This window comes from Protopterus annectens, chromosome 12.part0 (assembly GCF_019279795.1).
Source record: "Protopterus annectens isolate FY-2018-M chromosome 12.part0, PAN1.0, whole genome shotgun sequence".
NCBI classification, from domain to species: domain Eukaryota; kingdom Metazoa; phylum Chordata; order Ceratodontiformes; family Protopteridae; genus Protopterus; species Protopterus annectens.
Window position 1 is genome coordinate 165,609,325 of NC_056746.1, and position 23,460 is coordinate 165,632,784.

The window sequence follows — 23,460 nt, forward strand, 5'->3', positions numbered from 1 at the left end:
TGAGGATCTTATTTCTTTGATCAGGGGATCCCAACCTCACCCAGACAGGGCCTCTCAACCTCCTCCAGATAAGAGGCCTAGGACTGAATCCCCTGAACCTGTATCTACAGACTATTCCTCTGATGACTCAGATATTTCAGACCATCAGGAAGGCCCATATTCTCCTTATGAGGATTCTGATGCAGAAGACTCCATTCCTTCTGCTTCTCCTCCTGAAGAATTTTCTTTTGGAGAAACCCTACATTCTATGAGGGAACACTTCCAATGGCAGGGCCAGGATTTTTCAGATTCAAGGAAAAGGCTAAGGACTTTTTTACACTTACCACAGCATAGGCCTTTAGCCATTCCTCCAGTACTATCAGTTGTTGATGATGCATATAATGATGCCAGTACTGCCCCTGATTCTCTTCCTCCGGCCCCTGCCAAGCCTGATAGATATTACAGGGTCCCGGACACACACTACCACTTGTATAAGGCTCATGTTGCAGACCCAGAAACCATTTCACAGGGCCCTAAAGGTGTGGCAGCTGCCTCTGCCAAAAACCCTCTTCCTTCTGAAAGGGAATCTAGAGCATTGGAGAGATGGGGTAAAAGGTTTATACATCTGCTACTCTTTCGGCCAGGGCCTTAAACTGTCAATTTCACATGATTCAGTACCAGGAATTTTTGTTAGACCAGCTAAATAAAAAACTGTCCTCTCCTGAACCTATAGACCGCAAGTCCCTTCAGGATTTGGTACATAACTCTCAGCAGGTCAGTAATCATTTCTTAAAATGTGGCTATGATGCACTGGAGGCTTTCTTTAGATCAGCTATGACTGGAGCAGTGATTCGAAGGCATGCCTGGTTAAAAGAACAATCCTTACCAGACCATGTTAAGTCAAAACTCCTAGATGCTTCTATGGAGAAACAAAGTTTGTTTTGGCTCCCCTGCACAGGAGGTTCTAAAGAAAGTGGAAGAAAAAGCAAAATCTGTCCAAACAATTAAGGATTTTTTACAGGTCCAACCTCCGAGGTTTAGCAGAAATTGGCCTTCGAAGAATTGGTCCTTTCCAGACACCTCCAGAGCACAGAGAGGCAGAAATAGACGCCCAAGAGGCAGAGGTCAATCTAGGGGTGCCTACAGGGGATGTCAGTGGCAACCTGCCAACCAGAGAAGTGCTGCCACAGCTGCAACTACAACCACTTCCACAGGACAGACAATGACTTGGCTCTGGTTCCGCCTACCAGGGAACAACTGCAAGCACCCTTGGGCGGAAAGCTAGCCTTATTCTCCGACAACTGGAATTGCATTACAGGAGATAAATGGACTTTACAAACAATAGACAAGGGCTACAGGTTTCACTTCCATACTCTACCAAAAAAGAGAGGAATGCCAGACCTTCCACCAAGCCAAAAAACAGAGGCTCAAAAACAAATCAACAACTTACTAAGAATGAGAGCTATAGAAAAGGTACCACCTATGGAACAAGGCCAAGGATTTTACTTCAGGCTTTTCCTTGTACCAAGAAAAGAAAATCAATGGAGACCTATTCTCGACTTGTCCGCACTGAACACATACCTCATTGTTCCAAAATTCAAAATGCTGACCCTCCAGCAACTTCTTCCCATGCTGGGCAAGGAGTCTTGGCTGGTGACTCTAGATCTCAAGGAGGCATACCTGCACGTCCCTATACGACCAGATTGCAGAAGACACCTCAGATTTCTTGCAGGATCAGAGCATTATCAATTGTCAGCATTGCCCTTTGGCTTATCTACTGCGCCCAGAGTATTCACGAAATGCCTGGCATTAGTAATTGCTCATTGCAGGCTTCAGGGAATTCAAATTTACCCATACTTGGACGACTGCCTAATACAAGCGGACAACAAGACAAAATTAACAAGAGATTTGGAAAAGGTCATACAACTGCTGCAAGCCTTGGGATACACAGTCAACATTCAAAAGTCAAGACTAGTACCATCCCAAAGGATAACATTTTTGGGTGCAGAACTGGATACAACAACTCAGATGGCTTTTCTCACAGAAGAAAAACAAAAGCAACTACCAGTCTATTTCATGTCATTAACAACACAAACTCAGCTTACTGCAAGGAAAGCCCTGCAAGCCCTGGGTTACATGGCATCCTGCATAATACTGATCCCGCATGCCAGGCTACATATGAGAAAGTTGCAATGGTACCTAAGGAATGTATGGTCTCAACACAAGCACAGTCTAGAAGCCCAGATTCCAATAATTCCATGCCTGAAAAAAGAATTCCTGTGGTGGGCTCAGGCCTGTCAGATGAACAGAGGATTGCCTTTCCACAAACCACATCCAAGCCAGACTATCACCACGGACGCCTCAGACCTAGGCTGGGGGGCACACATGGAGGACAAGTGTATACAAGGCCTATGGACCCAAGACCAGCTGAATCTACACACAAACCTAAAGGAGATGCTGGCAGTGAAACATGCAATCCAGCCATTCAGACCATTCCTTCAACAAGGTCACCTGCTGATAAGGACGGACAATACCACAGTCATGTGGTATAGCAACAAACAGGGAGGTACACACTCATATCCTCTATGCCGGATGGCAATGGACCTGTGGAATTTGGCCCTGAATCTCAACATTCAACTACAGGCCAGATTTGTACCAGGAAAAGAAAATTCATTAGCAGACACCTTAAGCAGAACTACCACGGATGCTCACGAATGGATGCTGCATCCAGATATCTTCAAAACCATAACAAAGAAATGGGGAATGCCAGAGATAGACCTGTTCGCCTCCCCACACAACCACCAATTGAAGAAATTCTGCACAAGAGCATACCACCCACTTGCCTGGAGGGTGGACTCCCTTTCCTTCAGCTGGAAAAACCTGACAGCATATGCATTTCCACCTCTTCCTTTGATGTACAAAGTCCTACTGAAGATCGGAGAGGAACAGCCAAAGGTAATCCTGATAGCTCCAGACTGGCCAAGGCAACATTGGTACCCGCTACTGAGAAGCATGTCTCGGACACACTCATGGCCTCTACCTCTATGTCCCTTACTTCTAACACAGAACAACTACAAGACCCTGCATCCAAACTTGAAAACACTGCAGCTAGCTGCTTGGAATATTGCATAAAACAAAATAAACCAGATTTATCACAGAGGGTTAAGGACATTATCCTGGAGGCACGCAGACCCTCCACAAGGAAAACTTATTCAGCCAAATGGAAAAGATACCTCATTTGGAGTGCAGCAAAGGGAGAAAATGTCTCATTGGCAAACATAGCACACATCTTGGAATACTTAGCAGAACTGTTGACAATGGCCTATCCTACTCTTCCATTAAGATTCATGCATCAGCAATTTCAGCAGAGTACAACATGGATCCTCCTGTCTTCTCTCATCCTCTACTCAGGCAGTTCTTGAGAGGAATCAAAAATGTAAAGCCTCCAAGGAAACCACCTTTACCTACATGGGATCTCAACTTTGTGCTGGAAAAATTAACACTTCCCCCTTTTGAACTAGCAGCAACAGCAGACTTACAGTTCTTATCTTGGAAAACTGCTTTCCTGCTAGCAATCACTTCAGCAAGAAGGGTATCTGAGTTACAGGCATTAATGGCAGTACAGCCTTTCCTTATCTTCCTTCAGGATAGAGTGTCTCTGAGAACTAATCCTACTTTTATGCCAAAAGTGGTCTCCAGGGTATCATTGAACCAAGCGATTCATTTACCTACATTCTTCCCCAACCCACAGAACAGGGGGGAAAGACTACTACATACCTTGGATGTGCACAGACAATTACGCTACTATCTGGACAGAACTAAGACCAACAGAAAAAATGACCAGCTTCTGGTAGCATATGCAACAGGAGTGCAAGGAAAAGCAATTTCAAAACAGACAATCTCAAAATGGATAGGAAATTGCATTAGATTTTGCTACTCTTTTCATGGAAAGACAACTCCTGACAATATCAGGCCTCACTCCACAAGAGCTACAGCCACCACTACAGCTTTCCTACGAGGAGTGGCTACCAAAGACATTTTAGAAGCTGCTACTTGGAGCTCCGTGCATACATTTGCCAAGCATTATAATCTTCCTTTATACTCCAGATCCCGAGCAGGTTTTGCAACTGCTGTTTTGCAAGGGATCTTAACTACACCATCTTTATCTTAGTGCCTCCTCCCCCAGTTTGGCTATGGTATTCTACCCATATGTTAGGACTGCAGATGCATCCTTGAAGGACATAGTACAGTTTTGTACCTACCATAAATGTAGATGTCCGATAGGTATGCATCTGCAGTCAGGATTACCGACCCTCCTTCCCCTCTGTGGTATTCCTAGGGTACTTACCCCTCCTTTAGCTAACTGGGGGAATCTATTATGGTGTATTTGTTTGTATGTATATATGTATATATATATATATTTTGCTTTCTACTGTTTGGAATTATTTGCATTTATCCAAATTTAGCCTTCCTAGAGGGCACCTGGCATCTGGGGCAAGAAACACTGAGGAAAATGGCGTCGGCTGATGCCTTTATACCCCAGTAGCTATGACGTCGGGTGAAGTGCGACATCAGCCTAGGCCAGACCCAGACTTTGGAATCCGGCCGACCGAAGGGCTGCCTGAGGCAGGACAACCAACCCATATGTTAGGACTGCAGATGCATACCTATCGGACATCTACATTTATGGTAGGTACAAAACTGTACTTTTCTTTTAGTGGAATAGTGAAATTGAGTAATTTTTATTTAACTGTTGTGCCTCAGTCATATGAAGTGGTTTTGTTAGCAAATTGTAATGTCATCATGCAGCCAGCCTTTCTGGTTCTGGCTCTCTGGTTCATTTTCACCAAAATGTTATCTGACAATGTAGTTTTGCAAAAAAATTATTTGCACTGCATCAGTTTTTCATGATTTGTTTATACACTGGAGTTAAATGTAATGGAGTGGGTGTACAGTCTGCTCCACCTGCATAATATCTGCAGTTATCTTCCACTTAGCATGATTTCAGTGAAATAGGTTTTATCAGTTGCCTGCCATAAATCAAGTGAAGTGCCCAGTCCATTTTCTCTAGGGCTGGATCTACAATTGTGTATCTAAACTGTGGTAATGTGGCAGAAAGTAGTAGATGGGAATTGCAGTGGCTGGAGCAGTCTTACTTTCTAACATTGCATTGTGTTGTCTTGCTGCAACTGTTCTTGTCATTAACTTGACTTTATTTCATGTTTGCTCGTAGCTGATGCGCAACGTACTTGGGACTCACTTGGGGCATAGTGCCATTTACGAAATGTGCCATATCATGGAAGAAAGGTATGTGACACAGAAAAGGCAATAATTAGTGCTGTATATTTTAAAACATGCAAAACATCCTTAACCTTAATGTTTCAATTTCATAATTTAGGTTGTGGGCATTGCTTAGTCCCAATTTCACCTTACTGTTTATCTGAACAGTTTAACTTGAAATGCCCACTTATCTCACCTTACCTAAAAAGGCACTGAAGAGGAAGACTCATCCCTCATTAGACCCATTATAGAATACAACACCCCATTTTGTGTCTACCGCTCAAGACATCTGCAACAACTGGAAAGGCCTCAGAAATGACTCCCTAAAAGAATCACAGGCCAAAAGCAGATGCCATATACTGACCATCTAAAAAAAAAACCTCCAGCTGTACTGTCGCATATCGTCTACTCAGAGGCGATCTCTGCTTAACATACAAGGCCATGTCAAACCCAGAGCTGTTGGACATGCTACACTTAAATAAATCCCAATCCCTCAGAGCCACACGCTCCAGGGATCTAAACCTTGTCATCACAATGAACAAAACATGCTGGAGGGATCGATTCCTGACCCAGAGACTCCAGACTCTGGAATAGACTGGCCATACATGTCAAGCAGAGCACCTCTTTGGCCCTCTTCAAAAGGAACCTTGACAATTGGATGGGAGATAGGAAATTCTCCCCAGTGATCATGTCAGTCACCCTGATAGACAGGGGTCCAGGGAAGTAAATATTGCGGTAAGAAATAGCCAGAGAATTGTTATGGCTAGGTTTGTATAGGCCGTAGGGCCGATAGCCTAGTACCACCCTATGAACCTATATGTACAGTGCAGTTGAGCATTCTGTCGTAATAGTGAGCATGCATTTTAAGAGAAAACATTAAACAAAAAAAAAATTTCTGGTAAGTGGAATGGTACTTGACTGTGGCTTGGTCCCTTTTTTATCGAGTTCTTTAAGCCTTAGGGCTCTTCAAACTACGATTTACGAATGTTGTTTATGACGTACCTTAATTACCAGAACTTGACTGCTGGAACTGCTTTAAGTGAGTTCCACATGACAACATAATTGAGAGATGCATTATAACAGACTGGATAGGATACTCTGGAGTGGTAAATAACACAGAGTTTGTTAACAGTCATGTACATTTGTTTCACTTTCTTACTTGTATAGTAACTGCTACAAAAATAAAAACGCCTGTATATTTAAAAGACAAAAGTGCATAATCCCATTAAATATTCTTACATTTCTGATTGCTATCTGTGGGGGTGTACTCATCCCTGAGTTTAGCTGTTTCTTGAATGCTGCTTTTGTGTATGTGTTTGGTTGAATGCTCAGAACAAGTGCTGGTTATGCATTGTTGTATAGCAACTAACTCAAGGTGGATTGTTTTATTTCTGTGTGTCCCAAAATAACCTTTGAAAATTGAGAATTTTATGTTTTAATTGGGCTGTTTGTTTAAAAGGTTTGCTTAACAGGAAGTTTAACAGTTTTCAAATAGGATGTTTTTTGGGGGGGGTCTCCTTTGATTTACTACCTCTGAACTTCCTGAGCCCAACTTGCTGACTGTATCGTACCATCACGAGAAACTAATCAAAACCAAAACACTTTTAATAAAGATAAGTAAAAACAGATGTCAACCAAGGCCGAGTGTAGAATTCAATTTAATTAAGAAATAAAAACTGGTAAGCGCTTAAGTATGCAATGCAACTGCAGTTGTCTAACCTCTGTAGCTGTTGCATTGCAAACACAAGTGTTGTTACCTGAATCGGTGTCCAGGATCATCCAAGGTTTTCCAGAGATCGTGTGACTTATAAGCAATTTTATTTTTGTGTTATGGTCTGAAGAAGCAAATCTGCCGTGAAAGCACTTACCAGTTTTTATTTCTTAATTAAATTGGATTCTACACTCAGTCGTGGTGGACATCTGTTTTTGCTTACCTATATATTTTTGGACTTTGACCCGGTCCTTTGCACTCTTGGATTCCTCAAAACACTTTTAAACTATTTTATAGTGTTCTGCACTGTTATCAAATGGTACAGTATGCTCAGATGCTACATGGTCAGTTACTGAAGTTTTGGGACATTTGGCAGCTGTAAGCGAAGTCTTGAGAGTGTGTATTTAATACCTTCTCTCTCTTTTTTTTCTAGAAACTATATGGATGATTCTCCTTTGCTAAGAGGGGCAGTGTTCTTCGTTGGGATGGCTCTCTGGGGAGCTCATCGGGTTAATTATCTCAAGAATACACCAACATCAGTATTACCTTCTTTCTTAAAGGTATAAATCCGTAACCTAAAACCTTCATAGTAACTACAGATTTAAGAAATTTTTTTATTGTTAGAATGACTGTATGAATGCTAGAAGCCTGTAGCTATGTAATTTATGGTGATGGTGCTGCGGTAGCGTTGTCGCCTCCAAGTAAGATGCTGTCCGGTTCGATTCTCAGCTAGAGCGTCTTCTGCATGGAGACGTGTGAATGGGCGTACCTTCGTTGAAGGTTGTGCGTCAGGGCTGGGTACTCTGCACGTAAAAATCAACTACCAATCATTAGCGGACCGTAGTTCCGCTGTGGCGACCCCTAACCGGGAAAAGCCAAAAGACACAACAGCAACATTATTTTGCAGCTAGATTAGCATGTTATGTGATGTGGCATTTTGAACTGTCATTCTGTTCTAAACTGTGCCTAACTTTTGCTCCTTTGGAAATTGACATTACAGATATAAGTGCCGTTGTGAGGTTTCTTAAGTTGTAGCCTTACTTGAAAAAAGTCTCTAAACATTGGTGACATTTTGGTGAGAACACCCCAATTGGAAATGGTACTCAGCTTTGGATGGAAGGTTTTGCTTTCAGTGTTAGGAAGCATCATTACCAATCACACTGACTGGGTGCTGTCCACCTTGTTCCCACACCATAGATCCAATGTATCTATTAAACTTAAATCTTCCAGAGATCCAGAAGGCTTGAGTCTGGTCTAGTATCTCACCTGTGACCTGGAGTATGTCGGGATAAATGAGAAACTGAGTATAATTAGATTAAAATGAGAACACTCGTCCATCTACCTGCTTAAGTGACTAAAGCTCTTGAAACTTCAGCAGGGTGTCTTTATTCTTCCAGCAGGGAGGGTATCAGAAGGGGAGTCTCCCACAGCTGCTAGCTAAATTGATTTTATCTTTTCTAACCCTTTAATACTCACTCTAAAACTTAATCTGGCGAAGCAATAATTTTAAATTATGACCTGCCCTAAATTAGATTTAATTTCTTCATGATTTTGTTTTTATACCTTCCAAGACTACTAGAGAGACTGATTATTTGTAGTATTCCTTTCTTGCTTCAAATGATCCCAGTGTCTATTCAGTCGCGTCATTCTTTAAACATTTATATATCTTTATTAGATCTCTCCTTATGAAATGAATGCAGATTATTACTTCAAAATCATTTCTCATATTTTTGTTTCAAGCCTTTTAATTTTATAGTAAATTACTTCTGTACTTCCTAATCCAACACTATATTTGGTAATGAATTTAATTATTTTCCAGATAGTACCTATTGCACAGACATTGCTAGAAGATGGGGGTTCTTAGCAGAATTTTAATTAATTGTAACAGTTCAAGATTGTATTCAGTTGTCCAGCAAAGCTTAACCCTGCGTCTGTAAACTCCCCAACTCCTTAACTTCCGTAGTAATTGTGGAATTTATAGTAAATGGATAACCGTATGTTCATTTGTAATCACTGCTGTAGTAGCTTTAGCTGTATGGATTGTATACCTAGTAAGGATTTAAAAGCTAGCCAGTCCCACCAACCTGTATAGCAATTTTCACCTACAAATTTATGTTGATGGCAGTAGCCACATTTATTGGTTCCATCCTTTTCCACAATGTTTCCTTTTTTGTTTTTTCCAACTTCCCTTTGATATTATGTATGTATTGTATGTTTATTCACATTTGATTACTGGGAAATTCCAACTGGATACGAGACCATTTTCAGCAATGGTCTGGGGAGAAAAGCTCCAAAGTATTGCAAAACATTGCAAGAACAATACATTTTAGTCTTTAAAATAACGCAAAAACAGCTAATGTTTAAATTATACCAAATTAGACATAATATGAACATGTAGATTAAGAATAGATCTATAATAATGATTTAATAGTTTGAAAAACTTTAGCCAATTTATAGATAAGTTAAAGGTAAGTTTTAGTATAAATACAAATGGGAATTCCAATACAAAGTGAGCGCAAACAGGCTTATGGTATATTTAGAGAGAAAGCTGGGGAGAGAAGAAATGAGTGAAGAAGGGAGAATGAGCTGTAAGGTATGAATAGGTATTTGTTCACATTTAGGAATATAGTTTTTCCTGGTGTTATTTGTTCACATTTAGGAATATAGTTTTTCCTGGTGTTAGGCAAGAACAGAGCCAGCTTTTGGCTTGGAAGTCTTTCAGAATGGTTTTGAAGAATGGGAGAGTATTGACCTGATGGATAGAGTTAAGGAGTCCCAGGCCTTAGCAACATGGTATGAGTACAGATATGCCCAGCAGATTTGATAGATTTGTGGACAGACATGAGTTTTTGGTTACTGGATTGTAATGATGAACTGTGAACATCATCCAGAATCCATCTGTTTTGTCCAAAGTACTAAACATTCTAAATAATTTTATAGGTGGTAAGAAGCTGTGTAGAGGCTTGTTGATGGGGTAGTTCTAACCAATTTAGGCGTTTTAATGCTGTACAGTGGTGGGTTCTGAAATACGTATTTGTTGCAAATTTAGCAACTTTGTTTTAGTATTCAGGCTTTGATTTTTGTGATACCTGAAGGTACTAAGGATGGAAGTGCCATAAAAAATCATGGGGAGGAGTTGAGTAGTGGCAAGTGTAGCATTAGCTGCACCATAGAGTTTTTTGGCTGTATATAAAAAAAAAAAAAAAACTTCCCTTCTTTCTTTATGGTGCCCCAATCCTAACTAGTTTACAAACTTCTACCCCAAGCAAGATGGAGCAGTACTACATCAAAGTAGCTAAGTTTACCACAAACTCTTCATATCGCAGTCATCACTGTAAAGTGCTACTAGAACTAAACTGGCTTTAACTTCCCAACCAACTTGCTTTTATTCAGCTGTCTGCTTTGCACAACCTTATTTTCAAGCCTATTGCCTGCCCTGTGCCAGCCAGCGTAGTCGCACCTTATACACCAAATAGATCCTTATGATCATAAGACAAAAATCTCTTAGCTATCTCAAAACTCACAAAAAAAAAAAAAAAAAAAAAACAGGTCACACACTCTATTTATATTGTCTTGAAACTCTGGAATTCGCTATCTCTTACCAGGACTATGCCTGGCCTAACTCGCTTTAAAGCCTCTTTTAAAAAAAAAAAAATCTCAAAAATACACGGCTGTGCTCCTGTATGAATCCAGCCTAATTCTCAGCTCTTCCTCTTCTTCCATGCTAGCTTCATCATGTTGTTGTCTCATCTCATTCCTTCACAGTCTACAAAATCGCAAGTATCTCCTAAATCTTTCTCTGTTTTTATACCATATCTTTAAGCTACTGTTCAGTCTGTAATGCCTTTGTTCTTAACTGTCTTTCTGCATCACTAACTCTTCTGTTATTTTCCAACTAAAACCAACATTTTATTTTTCATATACTATTAACAACTGATGCCATACATTGTATTTCCTACATATAGGCTATGTATATGATAGAATGATTAAAATTGTCGTAATTATTTAACTCTATAGAATTGTTCAGATGTGTAGTATATCTTGTAACTTAGTTTATGTTCTATCAACTTATTTTTGTATAGCATTCTGATGTCACTTGTATTAATGTCCTCCTATTCATATGCTGCTGTATGCATAACATGAGGGAGTCTGCCTCTGGTTGACTCATACGTCCAGCCATTCTGCAAAAGATAAATGCTACTGTGGAGGTACATGCGATGCCCCACAGCACTCTGTGAATATCAGCCATAAATGGATGTCTGGTATAAAGTGGACGTCAGTATGCACTTACCTCAGAACTTTTCTTGCCACCTGTGTGACTGCCAGCTCTGGTGACTTCGTGTTTGTCCACGTTCAGATAAATACCCCATAGGGGTTTTTGTTATTGTCTTGCTATTATGTTGTGGGTTAATGGGTAGAAAGGGCAAGTGTCCACATAAAGACTCTCACAAACTCTGCCTTTTCTGTCTAGGCCAACACCACAACCACACCACTTGTGAGATATGTCGGGCATTTGTACCTAAAACTCTTAGGAGATGTCTGGCTAGTCTAAAACTTTACCTAGAGAATCAACGTTTGAAACACTTAGCTGAAGACATGGACCCAACGTTGGGAATGTCTGAGGAGTTGCCCAAAAAAAAGGCCAAAAGATCTAGGCCTGATACTATGACTGCGCCCTCTATTCTGACCATATCTCTCGAGGCTGGTGAAGGCCCAGAGTCAGAGTCAGAATCTGCGGACCTTCCACTGATGGGTAACCTGGGGGAAGCCATTAAGTAGGTTGACAGCATGTCCCAGAGGGAGTCGCAGACATCTGACTCGGACTCTGGGGGGGAAGCAAGGCTCATCTCAGAGGGCCCGCATGGGGTTTCCCAAATCATTGTTCAGGAAGACATTATTTCGGATGTCGTTGAATGTCGCCTGACATCTGGCTCTCCTTTTCATCTAATCTCAGACACTTCTGTGTTGGACACTCCCAAAAAGAAGCAGAAAACAGTCTACTGCTCCTTCTCAGCCGATCTTGCTGTCGGACCAAACCTCTGACTAGCAGACCTTTACCCAAGGCCTACTTAATGCCTTCCTAGCCTTATGCCAGGCCTCTGCTCCTGCCCAGGCCTCTTCGGTATCCACTCCAAAAAGTAAAGTGCTGCGTGATATTTCCTTTGAGGAAGAGGATTCTTCAGGGGAAGAATCCCTCACTTACACTTCCTGTTATTTTTGTGTTGGTGTACAAATAAATGATTCTTCATAGGTTCTGTTTAAGTACCTTTATTCCTACAAATACATCATTATGAAGATTTATTAACTATATCTAAGATAACTTGTATACAAACTGAATGCTATGATAATACATGATCACTCACAGGCTGCATCTATAAAATGGCACCAGGAACTGCACTTGTCTGGAATTTATACTTGCACGCACAGCGCCTCTTGCTTCTTAAAGACATAGCACACACATTACACACTGATCTGCATCTTCCCTCTTTGAGAAATAGATCATGCAGTTTGTCAGAGTCTTTGGCATGCAAAAATCACAGATAATCAGTAGACATGCATTATACCGTACTATGTACACAAACAGATCTATATCATAAGTTTGAACGCCGAAACTTCAAACTGGGAAGTTCAAACTTTCAAAATAGTGAAGCCGCAGAACACCACATTTTTTCCTAGGGAAAAAATTTGGTGGGCCGTTTCTGCAGCTTTGCTGTTTCCTCCACTGTGTGGTGCGATCTAGTAAGAGGGGTGTTGGGGGTACAGCTCCCCACATCAGAAAGAGTTTGAAATGTTAGTTCTTTTTCTGTTTTGTGCTGGAACAGCGATTTCCCCCCCATGATCAAAAAGGCTGAAGACCTTATTACCTTGATCAGGGGTACCCATCCCCTCCAGATAAGAGGCCTTGGCAAGACACTGACTATGAATCTTCAGATCAGGTTTCTATTTCTTCTGATTCCTCTTCTGATCAGGAATTATCTTTACCTCCCTATGAGGATTCTGATGCTGAGGAGTCTATTCCATCTGCATCTCCTCCTGAGGATTATTCATTTGGAGAAACCTTGCATACTTTGAGGGAGCATTTTCACTGGGAGAGTCGAGACTTCTCAGAATCAAAAAAAGAGGCTCAGGGATGTCCTCCTTCTCCCTCAGCACAAGGCTTTAGCCATTCCCCCTGTGTTAGACATTGTGGATTATGTCTTTTTGGAGTCATGCCTGACCCCTGACTCTTTACCTCCGGCACCCAGTAAGCCTGACGGGTATTACAGGGTCCCTGACTCTCATAAATTTTTATTTAGAAACCCTGCTGCTGATCCTGAAACTATTTCACAGGGTCCAAAGGGAGTTAAGGCTTCATCAGCAAAAAACCCTACTCCCTCCGACAGAGATTCAAGGGCACTGGACAAATGGGGAAAAAAGGTTTATACATCTGCACCCTTGACAATCAGGGCCTTAAACTGTCAATTTCATGTGCTTAAGTACCAACAACATGTTATGGGATTGCTGAAACAGAAAATTATGTTGATTTCAGAATGTGCAGAAAATAAGGATTTGCAGGAATTATTGCATGCAGCTGAAGAAGTTGGAAAGCATACTTTGCAATGTGGTTTTGATTCTTTAGAGGCCTCCTGCAGGGCTGCAGTTACTGGATCTGTGATTAGGAGGCATATCTGGTTAAAGGAACAAAATTTGCCTGATCATGTAAAAGCTAAATTGCTAGATGCACCTTTACAGCATGATTTACTGTTTGGTATTAAGGCAGAAGAGGTTTTAAAGAAAATGTAAAACAAAGCTAAATCTATGCAAACTGTTAAATTTCTTACAAGTGCAGCCACCTAGATTCAGTAGACACTTGCCTACAAAACATTGGTCCTTTCCTGTGTCAGACAGAGCTCAAAGGGGCAAATCCAGACACCCTAAGGGTTCCAGGTACCAGGCTCAAGACTCGTACAGGTCAAAGCAATGGGGTGCATCCACCTCCAAATCTGGAGGAGAAAAAGCACAAACCTACAGAAAGCAATCCCGATGACTTCCCGCTGCCTACACCAAGCACTTATCTTTTGGCAGCACCTATAGGGGGAAAAATAGCACTTTGTGCTCAAAATTGGCAGTTAATAACCCAGGACAAGTGGGTACTGAACATCGTATCACAGGGATACAGATTCCAATTCCACACACTGCCAATGGCAAATGATTGGCCAGACCTGCCAAAAAAAAACAATTATCAGAGGCACAGAAACAGGTTACGTCCCTCATGGATATGGGGGCCATTTAGACAGTACCAGGACAGGAAAAAGGACAAGGTTTTTACTCGACTGTTCTTGGTACCCAGAAAGGACAAGGCCTGGCGGCCAATACTGAATTTATCAATTTTGAACACATACCTGGACATTTCAAAATGCTCACTTTGCAACAGCTTCTGCCCATGCTGGGCAAGAATGCTTGGCTGGTGACTTTAGACTTAAAAGAGACATACCTGCATGTCCCAGTAAGACAGTTGTGCAGGAGATGCCTCAGATTCAAGGCTGACTTAATGCATTACCAATTCTCTGCACTGCCCTTTGGCTTATTTACTGCGCTCCGGGTCTTTACAAAGTGCCTGGCACCAGTAATTGCATTTTGCAGACAGAAGTATTCAAATATATCCTTACTTGGACGAATGTCTCATTCAAGCAGAGAGCAAGGACACTCTCTTCTACGACACCTGGCATTTGTGAAAAGGTTTCTAGCATGCGTAGGGTACACAATAAATGAAAAGAAATCACAACTGGTACCCTCTCAAAAGATAACATTCCTGGGTGCAAGCTTACATACAACTGCTCAGATGGCTTACCTTATGCCAGACAAACAAAGGCAACTGTCTACTTACTTCAAGCTGATGGCAACAAAAACCCAGTCTTCTGCAAGACAAATTCTGCAGGCTCTGGGCTTCATGGCATCCTGCATCCTACTAATTCCATATGCAAGACTGCATATGAGGAAACTTCAATGGTACCTAAAAAGTTTATGGAGTCAACATTCACACAGTCTGGAAACAATGATTCCTCTCATCCCCTGCCTGCAACAGGAGTTTCTATGGTGGGCAAAGGCCTGTCACCAAAACATGGGACAGCCCTTCACTCTACCCCCTGCCAGCCAAACCTTAACAACAGATGCATCAGATTATGCCTGGGGGGGGGGCCCACATGGCAGGAAGATGCATTCAGGGAATGTGGGCACCAAATAAAATGCATGTGCATATCAACCAGAAAGAGATACTAGCTGTTCAAAATGCTCTAACAGCCTTCAAGGACTTACTTCATCCAGGACAACTACTGATAAAGACTGATAACACCACAGTCATGTGGTATATAAACAAGCAAGGGGCACACACTCATACCCCCTTTGCAGATTAGCCATGGCACTGTGGGACACAGCTTTGACCTACCAAATAAATCTTCAAGCTCAATTCCTGCCTGGAAAACAGAACACTCTGGCAGACTATTTAAGCAGAAACCTTATGGATCCTCACGAGTGGAAACTAAATCCACAAGTATTCAGCATAACAGAGAAATGGGGGAGCCCAGATATAGATCTATTTGCCTCTCTTCAAAATTATCAATTGAAGAGATTCTGCCCAAGGACTTATCACAGACAAGCATGGAAAGTGGACGCCCTATCCTTCAGTTGGGAAAACCTGTCAGTTTGTGCCTTCCCTCCTCTGCCTCTTCTACCCAAGGTCCTCCTAAAAGTCAGACAAGAGAAGCCAATGATGATATTAATTGCCCCGGACTGGCCCCATCAATACTGGTACCCAATCCTAAGGAACTTGACTCAATACCCAGCTTGGACCTTGGCTCAAAGACCACAGTTACTGTCCCAGCAAAACAATCAGATTCTGCACAATCAACTCCAGACTGTGAACCTGGCAGCATGGCTAATCATGTAATCATGCGAACAACACCTCTCAGTAAAGCTGTGATGGATGTCATTTTGGAAGCCAGAAGGCCTAGTACTAGAAAATCGTATGCCTACAAATGGAACAGATTCTGTGCTTGGAATCGAGCACAAGGAACTGATACAGCAGAACCACACATTCCTCAGATATTACAATACTGAGATGCTTGACAAAGGCCTATCTTTTTCATCAATCAAAATCCATGCCTCTGCCATTTCGGCTCATTACAATACAGAGCCACCAATCTTTTCTCATCCTTTACTAAAGCAGTATCTTAGAGGAGCCAGAAATTTAAGGCCTCCTAGAAGATCACCATTACCTGCATGGGACCTCAATTGTGTGTTGGAAAAGCTCACCCTGCCTCCATTTGAACCAGCTGCTGCTGCTGATATGAAGTTCTTATCATGGAAGACAGCTCTGCTACTAGCACTTACTTCAGCAAGAAGAGTTTCAGAGATGCAGGCCCTCATGGCTGTAGAGCTTTTTATCATTTTTTTTTACCCAGACAGGGTGTCTGAGGACAAATCCTACTTTCATGCCTAAGGTGGTTTCCAGTGTGGCTCTTAACCAAACAATTCATCTGCCAACTTTTTATCCAAATCCGCAGAACAAAGGGGAGAGAATTCTGCATTCCTTGGACGTACACAGACAGCTATGATTCTACTTGAGCAGGACTAAAGCTCTAAGAAAAACTGAGCAATTACTAGTGTCAATTGCTACAGGATCAGAAGGAAAGGCTATTTCAAAGCAGACAATTTAAAAGTAAGTAAGCCACTGCATCAGTTTCTGCTACTTACACCATGGTAAACCTGTGCCCAAGGGCATTAGGTCTCATTCCACCAGCGCTGCAGCTACTTCAGCAGCCTTTCTAGAGGAGTACCAACCAAAGACATTCTAGAGGCTGCTACTTGGAGTTCTGTTCACACCTTTACAAAGCTTTACCATTTACCTCTTTACTCTAAGTCCAGGGCAGGCTTTGTCACTGCAGTGCTGCAGGGCCTTATAGCCGCATGTAATGCTGTTTAGCTCCAGCCTCCCAACCATAGCTTTAGGATTCTAGCCAAATGTAATGACTGCAACAGTGAAACACGAAGAACATAGTACAGTTGTGTACACTTAACATAAATGTAGATGTTTGAGTGTATTCACTGTTGCAGTCCAGGTTACCCTCCCTCCATCCCCCTGTCATTCTAAAGTTTATCTTTCCTTTATCTTCTACAACCTATGTGGTGTATTTGCTTGTAGATGAAGGTAAAGTTTATTTTGATGCATGTATATTTATTTATTTTTATATATATATATATATATATATATATATATATATATATATATATATATATATGTATATATATATATATATATATATATATTTATTTATATATATAAATAAATATAATATTGCTAACTTTTTGGGGGCACCTGACATCAGGGGCAAGAAAATCTAAAGAAAATGGCATTGGCTGCATGTTTTATACCCCTGACAACCTGACATCATGGAAGAGGAGACTGCAACTGACGCAGGACCCAAGACTATGGAATTCAGGCCGACTAAGGGCAACCTGCCAGCAGATTACCAAAATGTAATGACTGCAACAGTGAATACACTAACATCTACATTTATGGTAAGTGTACACAACTGTACTTTCCTTTCCTGCCTCCTCTCAAACAACCTTCTCTCCACAACCCAACGTGGTTTCCACCCATCCCACAGCACCACCACTGCCCTACTCAAGTTCACCATTACTGTAAACTCCTATAGGAACCAAGGTAAAACTAGTCTCGGCTACCTTCTTAGGTTTAGCCAAAGCATTTGATACAGTCTCTTAATAAACTACTATCCTGCTTTTCTGATCTCAGCATTAACAACCGTACCCTTCTTCATTTCAAAAGCTAGTTAGAAAACCGCCAACAGCCTGTCAAATGCTTAACTCATTATCCCCCCCACACAAACACTCCCAGCCTCCCTAGGTATTCCACAAGGTTCATTTCTCGGCCCCTTCATTTTAATGTCTTCACAAACCAACTCCACTTAGCAGCCTCTAAAGTCGATGTAGTCCAACATGCCAGTGATATGCTCTGCACTGAATATCCAACTTGAATGGATATTGAATTGAAAGGCTCCAAAACTTTCCCATTGGTCACTTATTTAGACAAAAAACTTGAACAATTCTACCAGTAGTACCCATTGAGACTTGTGAGATTTCGCTAGCAAACTTGGAAATTATGTATGTTTAGAGGACTTAATGTTTGTAATTGTCAACAGTACTGTTCTATTTTCTGTCCTCTCACATTATGGATTTAGAATGGTTTGTGGAGCCAGTGGCTGGAAGTGAGATTCTTTCCACCAGTTATACTAGATCATTAGTGGAATTTAAGATTGTCCTTATCAATTTTCTTTATTCTAAATGGAAACTCTATCAGCAGAAAAGGGATATGGCTATGGGAATAGTTCTGTGCCATTGTATATGGTAACTTAGTACTATGGGTCTTGGAGAACAAATGTCTTCAACTCTACATATGTTTACTGTTGGATTTCATACACCAGATTTTTTGGATGAAATTAGCATCTTATGGAAGGAGACCAAGAAGACCCTAAAAGAATTTGTAGAATATTTTGATAGTGCCTTTTTTGAAATTTATCCATAGTTTTCCAGTGAAGAAACTCACTTTCTAGATGTAAGTTTTTTGAAGAACAAAACTACTAAAACTTTCTTCAACTGTATACAGGAAAATAACATTTTTTAATTCCTCCCTCCACTGTACAAGTAACCTTCCATCTATACAAAAAAGGAGCCTGGTCAAAGGATGATTTGTTTTACTGGCCAGAGCGAAGTATTAAACAACATGTTTCTGGAGAGAGATTACCCTGTAAATGTTAAAACAGATGAAGGATGATTTTACAAAGAGGTGAGGCACAAAGTTTATGCCATTACATTGAAAATGGTAGCAACTTGGATCTTTTACTGATAACTTTGAAAAAGTTATGATCCTGCATTCCAAACAAGCTTCATGGGCAATTATGAATATTTTAAACACCAATTAGAAGATTTTTTTCTTACTTTCGCGAGGAAGAAATAAACTTGATGACTTTTTTGTATGCAAAAAGCAACTAATATCAAAAAGAAGTTGGAAAAAGCAAAAAAGTGAAGCATTATTTGGGGTAAAAAGGCAGGCCCCTATAAATACTGCTGCTACAGTCATCAAAGTAAATTCCCACAAAAGATTAAGCCATTGATAAGTGGGGTGGGGCGAACAGTAAGAACCAAAATTTTATAACTGGCAGCATGAGAATGATCTACCTTGCTAAATGTAACACCTGGGGTTGGCCATGGGAGTTTAAAAAAAGAGATTGGAGAACTTGCCTTGGCAGCTAGATATGGATGCAGGAACACCCCCACATTTTATTTCCATTAGCAGTGTCTTAAAAATGAGAGCTGCTGTGTTATATATTTTATTAGAAGGTTGGAAATTTTAGTCATAGCTGTATGTTACTGAGAGTTCCAAGGAGAGTTTTATTACTATTCTTTTTTAGTTTGGCAGTTTATATTCAACAACATTTTTATGTCTTGCATTCCACCGTCTAGTATTTTAAATATTTTTATGTGGTACCTATTTCAACTCCAGTGAATGTCACATGACTTTTTATCTACGTAAAAGTATGTGCTTGAAAGTTGCAGTCCATTTTGAAGAAATCCTTTACTTAAAGGAAAACTGAAATGTTGAAAAAAAATTGAAATTTGTTTTCACCAGTAGCTTGTGGTCCCAGCATAACTTTACCCCCCCCCCCCCCTTTTTTTTTTTTTTTTTTTTTTTTTTTTTTTTTTTTAACAGTTGCACTTTCTGCTACTGCTTTGGTGTGACACTGTTTATCTTCTATTTTTAACTTTTACTGTTTGTGCTTATGTTAATCAACTTTGTGAAAACGTGAGCGTATTTAGTGGGGTTTAATTTGTGTTTTTCTTGTGAATGCTACTTTTGATAACTTTTTCTGTTACTGGTACTCACTGTGCTAACTGTGAATCAGTCTCTGTTTTCAGCAGAGCAATGAAACAGCATACTGCTCCCATGGTTATACCTTTCTAAGGACCCCCAAAACAAGAACTTGCAAGTAGCCCTTGCCAGCAGAGCCGGCTCACTCTGTATGCCAGCGGGTGGTAGGTGACACTGCTATGGCCATTACTGGTTCCTCATACCATTTGCTTTCTTCCTTTAGGATCCCATTGTTGTAGCCTTTTCAGCCACCATGAACTGAGAGTCAGGCACATCCTCTGTGGCTTTTCAGGTTCTCTTACCAGGCATGAGAGAGCCACTGTTGGTCTCAGAGGAGGGAGTGTGGAGTGCATCCCTGTGTAGCTGACCTAAGAGCCCGGATCTCCATAGAAAAAAAAGAGACAGTGTTGAGTATTTAATCTTCCTTTGACTGTTTACTTAAGAGAGAATTTATTGGCATTAAAACTTCCGAAGGGTGACTGGAAGTTTTTGTAAAAAAATGTCAGTTTTCTCAGTTACCTTAGTTTCTGTGGATTCCTTGTTTGATGATTAGGAAAGATTCAAGTGTGTACTAGGTTAATGACCACAAAGGCCTTTATAAACCTAAACATGCATCCCAAATCTTGGGCAAGCTCTAATAATCTTGATAAGTATAAACAGAGACCTGACAGATGAAACATTTACAAGCAGGGGCCGAGCAGATGAAACATTTACAGATTGCCTGTGTCTATTAGAGACATGGGTGTCAAACCAAGATGAATTTTCAGTTCCCCATCTAGTTGTCCAAGTTGCATTTGAATTGAAATAGGGAGAAACTCTGCTCCATATGAATGGGGAAGCCTGTTCCAGCGAAGGGATAGACACTGGAATATTTAACTCTCTCTTCAGCAGGTCCTAGTTTTATCACAGGCAAGGTTTAAGTCTTTACAATGGGTAATTCTGGTGCTGCTTGTTTTACGGATATGCAAGGAGGTCCAGCAGGGTGGGGGGTCTGATAATGCTTTGCGTGGCAGGCATAGATCTCATCTCGGCCACCTATATGAGACAATACAGGGATAGGACTTTGAGGTTGTTTACAATAGGACATGCTAGTTATGCCCTGTATTCTTTTAGTGAGGAACCACTATAGACATTCCAATTATTGGATGTGCCCGTTTTGGTGCAAACCAAAAGGGACATTGTACTCGATGATGGGGTTGATGAATGCGGAATACAGTGGAACAATGATCTTGGATCTAGATGCCATACCTTTGTTTACAAGTTGCACAACATAGAATGATTTCCTAACTTCTGTAGACATGTGATGGTCAAATGCTCTATTACTGTGCATCTCTGTTCTTAAGGGTGTGTTGTCCATTTGTTAGTTACTAGGGGTAGATGACTTCCGAAAGTACATTATACATTTCTTGGCATTTAGTTTTAGTCCATGGCCCTGATACAAGTTATTTGTTTGTCAACCCTTCCTGGAGACTATTAAGAGTCTGTAGGGGATTCTGTGACTGCTCCTAATTTGCAGTTGTCAGCAAATTTGTTCCTTGACTTAGGCCTTGACTTCAGAGGAAGTAAATGCTACAAAGAAACAATCTCAGGACTGATACTAGAGGCACTCTGTTTGTGACTGGCCTCTTTGTAGAGGTGGACTCCCTAATTCTAGCTTCTGGGTCCTGTATGGGAGTCTGGTGGCTATCCATTGGGTGACATAAGGGTTTATACCTAGCCTCTTGAGTTTATTAACAATGCCCAGGTAGGTTATTGTGCCAAGTGGGTTGGCCAGGTTATGGTAGGCTGGGTGACCCATTTTACCCTTATCCATTGCTTTGGTAACCTTCACAAAGAAGTCCACCAGGTTTGAGTAGACATGACCTGCCCTTGACAAAACCAAGTTGGCTTGGGTCCATTGTTTGGAGGATGTTCTTCGTCTTCCATTGCTGCAGTCCTGACTATTGGGTATAGTCCGCGTCCCAGTCGGCCCGAATACCAGAGTATAAGGCTGACGTCGGTCATGGCGCCTTAGACTGACGTCAGTACGTCAGGGTACTAATGCGCATGACCGACGTCATTTCCTCAGTCTTTTTTGCCGCATGGTCCGATGCAGAAGCAATTTTGCGAGTGCAGGTTGGCGTTCTGAGATTTTCGAAACCGAGTTTCAGACCGAAACAGAGTTGGCTAAGTAACCCGTTGGAACATTTTGGTTTTCTTGCCTCAGTATTTAACCGGATGTCAGAAAAAGTGAATAACTGTATTTCTTGTGGGAAGCAGATACCGCATAGGGATTATCATACATTGTGTATACCTTGTTTAGGGCCTGAGCACAGCGTTGTTGGTTGCCGCTCTTGTGCTAGATTTAACAAGCGCACTATTAAGAGGAGGCTAGATTGTGCTAGGTTAGTGTTTGGAAAGCGTTGCAATTATAATATGCCGTCGGATGCTCCGACGCCCGCTTCATCCAAGAAGCGCAAGGACAAAACAGTGAAGCCTAGGGGTGAGGAACCGGCAGTCCCGGACGTCGGTTCTTTAGTAGGCTCAGTGGAGCCAGAGGTTTTGCCAGGAGTCTCCATGGAGTCTCAGGCAGATACTTTATTGTTACAGGATGTGCCCTCTCAGGAGGTAGGCCAGGCTGAGGGGGCTTCTGAGGTAACTGTTCTTCCCTCTCTTCCCAAGGTAGTTAGGGCCTCTCCTTCTGTTGCCAAAGCTTCTTTTAGAGGTAGGCCAAGTTCAGCTTCTGTGGGGCTTCTCCTAGCATTTCGGGCTCTGTGCCTAAGAAACATATGCTTAAAATGGCAGAAGATTTGATTACTCTAATTAGAGGTTCTATGCCCCGCCTGATAAGAGGCCTAGGGTGGAACAGGAGTTTGATAGTTTTGAACAGTGTTCACAGGCTTCAGAGTCTTCTGTGGAAGACTTACAAGAGTTTCCTACTTATTCTGATTCTGATGTGGATGATTCCACTCCTACAGCTTCTCCTCCTGAGGATTTTTCATTTTCAGAGACTCTTCACTCCATGAGGGAGCACTTTAAATGGGAAGGCCAGGATTACTCTGATTCAGGAAAGGCTTAGGGAATTCTTGTTTTACCCCAGCATAGGCCCTTAGCTATTCCTCCTGTGTTGAATGTGGTGGAGGATGTTTTGCAGAGGCTTCCCTGAACCCTGACTCCTTGCCTCCTGCTCCTGTTAAGCCTGATAGGTATTATAGGGTGCCCGAAGCTCATAAGTATTTGTTTAAGAGTCCTAGGGCGACCCAGAAACTGTTTCTCAGGGGCCTAAAGGTGTTAAAGCTTCTGTGGTTAAAATCCTGTACCCTCTGATAAAGAGGCAAGGGCTTTGGATAGGTGGGGTAAGAAAGTGTATACTTCTTCCACTCTAGCCATGAGGCGTTGAATTGTCAGTTTCACATGCTAAAATATCAGAATTATCTCCTTTCACAATTGAAATCTAAGGTGGATGCTTTGGCGGAAGGTATTGAGTGTAAAGAATTGCTGGATTTGGTTCATGTGTCTGAACAAGTGGGTAAGCATTCTTTGCAGTGTGGTTTTGATGCTGTTCAGGCCTCCTCGAGGGTGGCTG

General features: G+C 41.4%; 1 protein-coding gene across 5 annotated transcripts in view; it reads left to right on the forward strand.

Moving 5' to 3' along the window:
• Positions 1-23,460, forward strand: part of TSC2 (TSC complex subunit 2) — a 3,048,576-nt gene that overhangs the window by 330,774 nt on the left and 2,694,342 nt on the right. For all 5 annotated transcript variants that reach the window (XM_044089186.1, XM_044089187.1, XM_044089190.1 and 2 more), the window contains exons 9-10: positions 5,213-5,286; positions 7,404-7,530. In XM_044089186.1, coding sequence (XP_043945121.1) covers positions 5,213-5,286; positions 7,404-7,530 — 201 coding nt within the window. The remainder of the gene's footprint in view (positions 1-5,212; positions 5,287-7,403; positions 7,531-23,460) is intronic.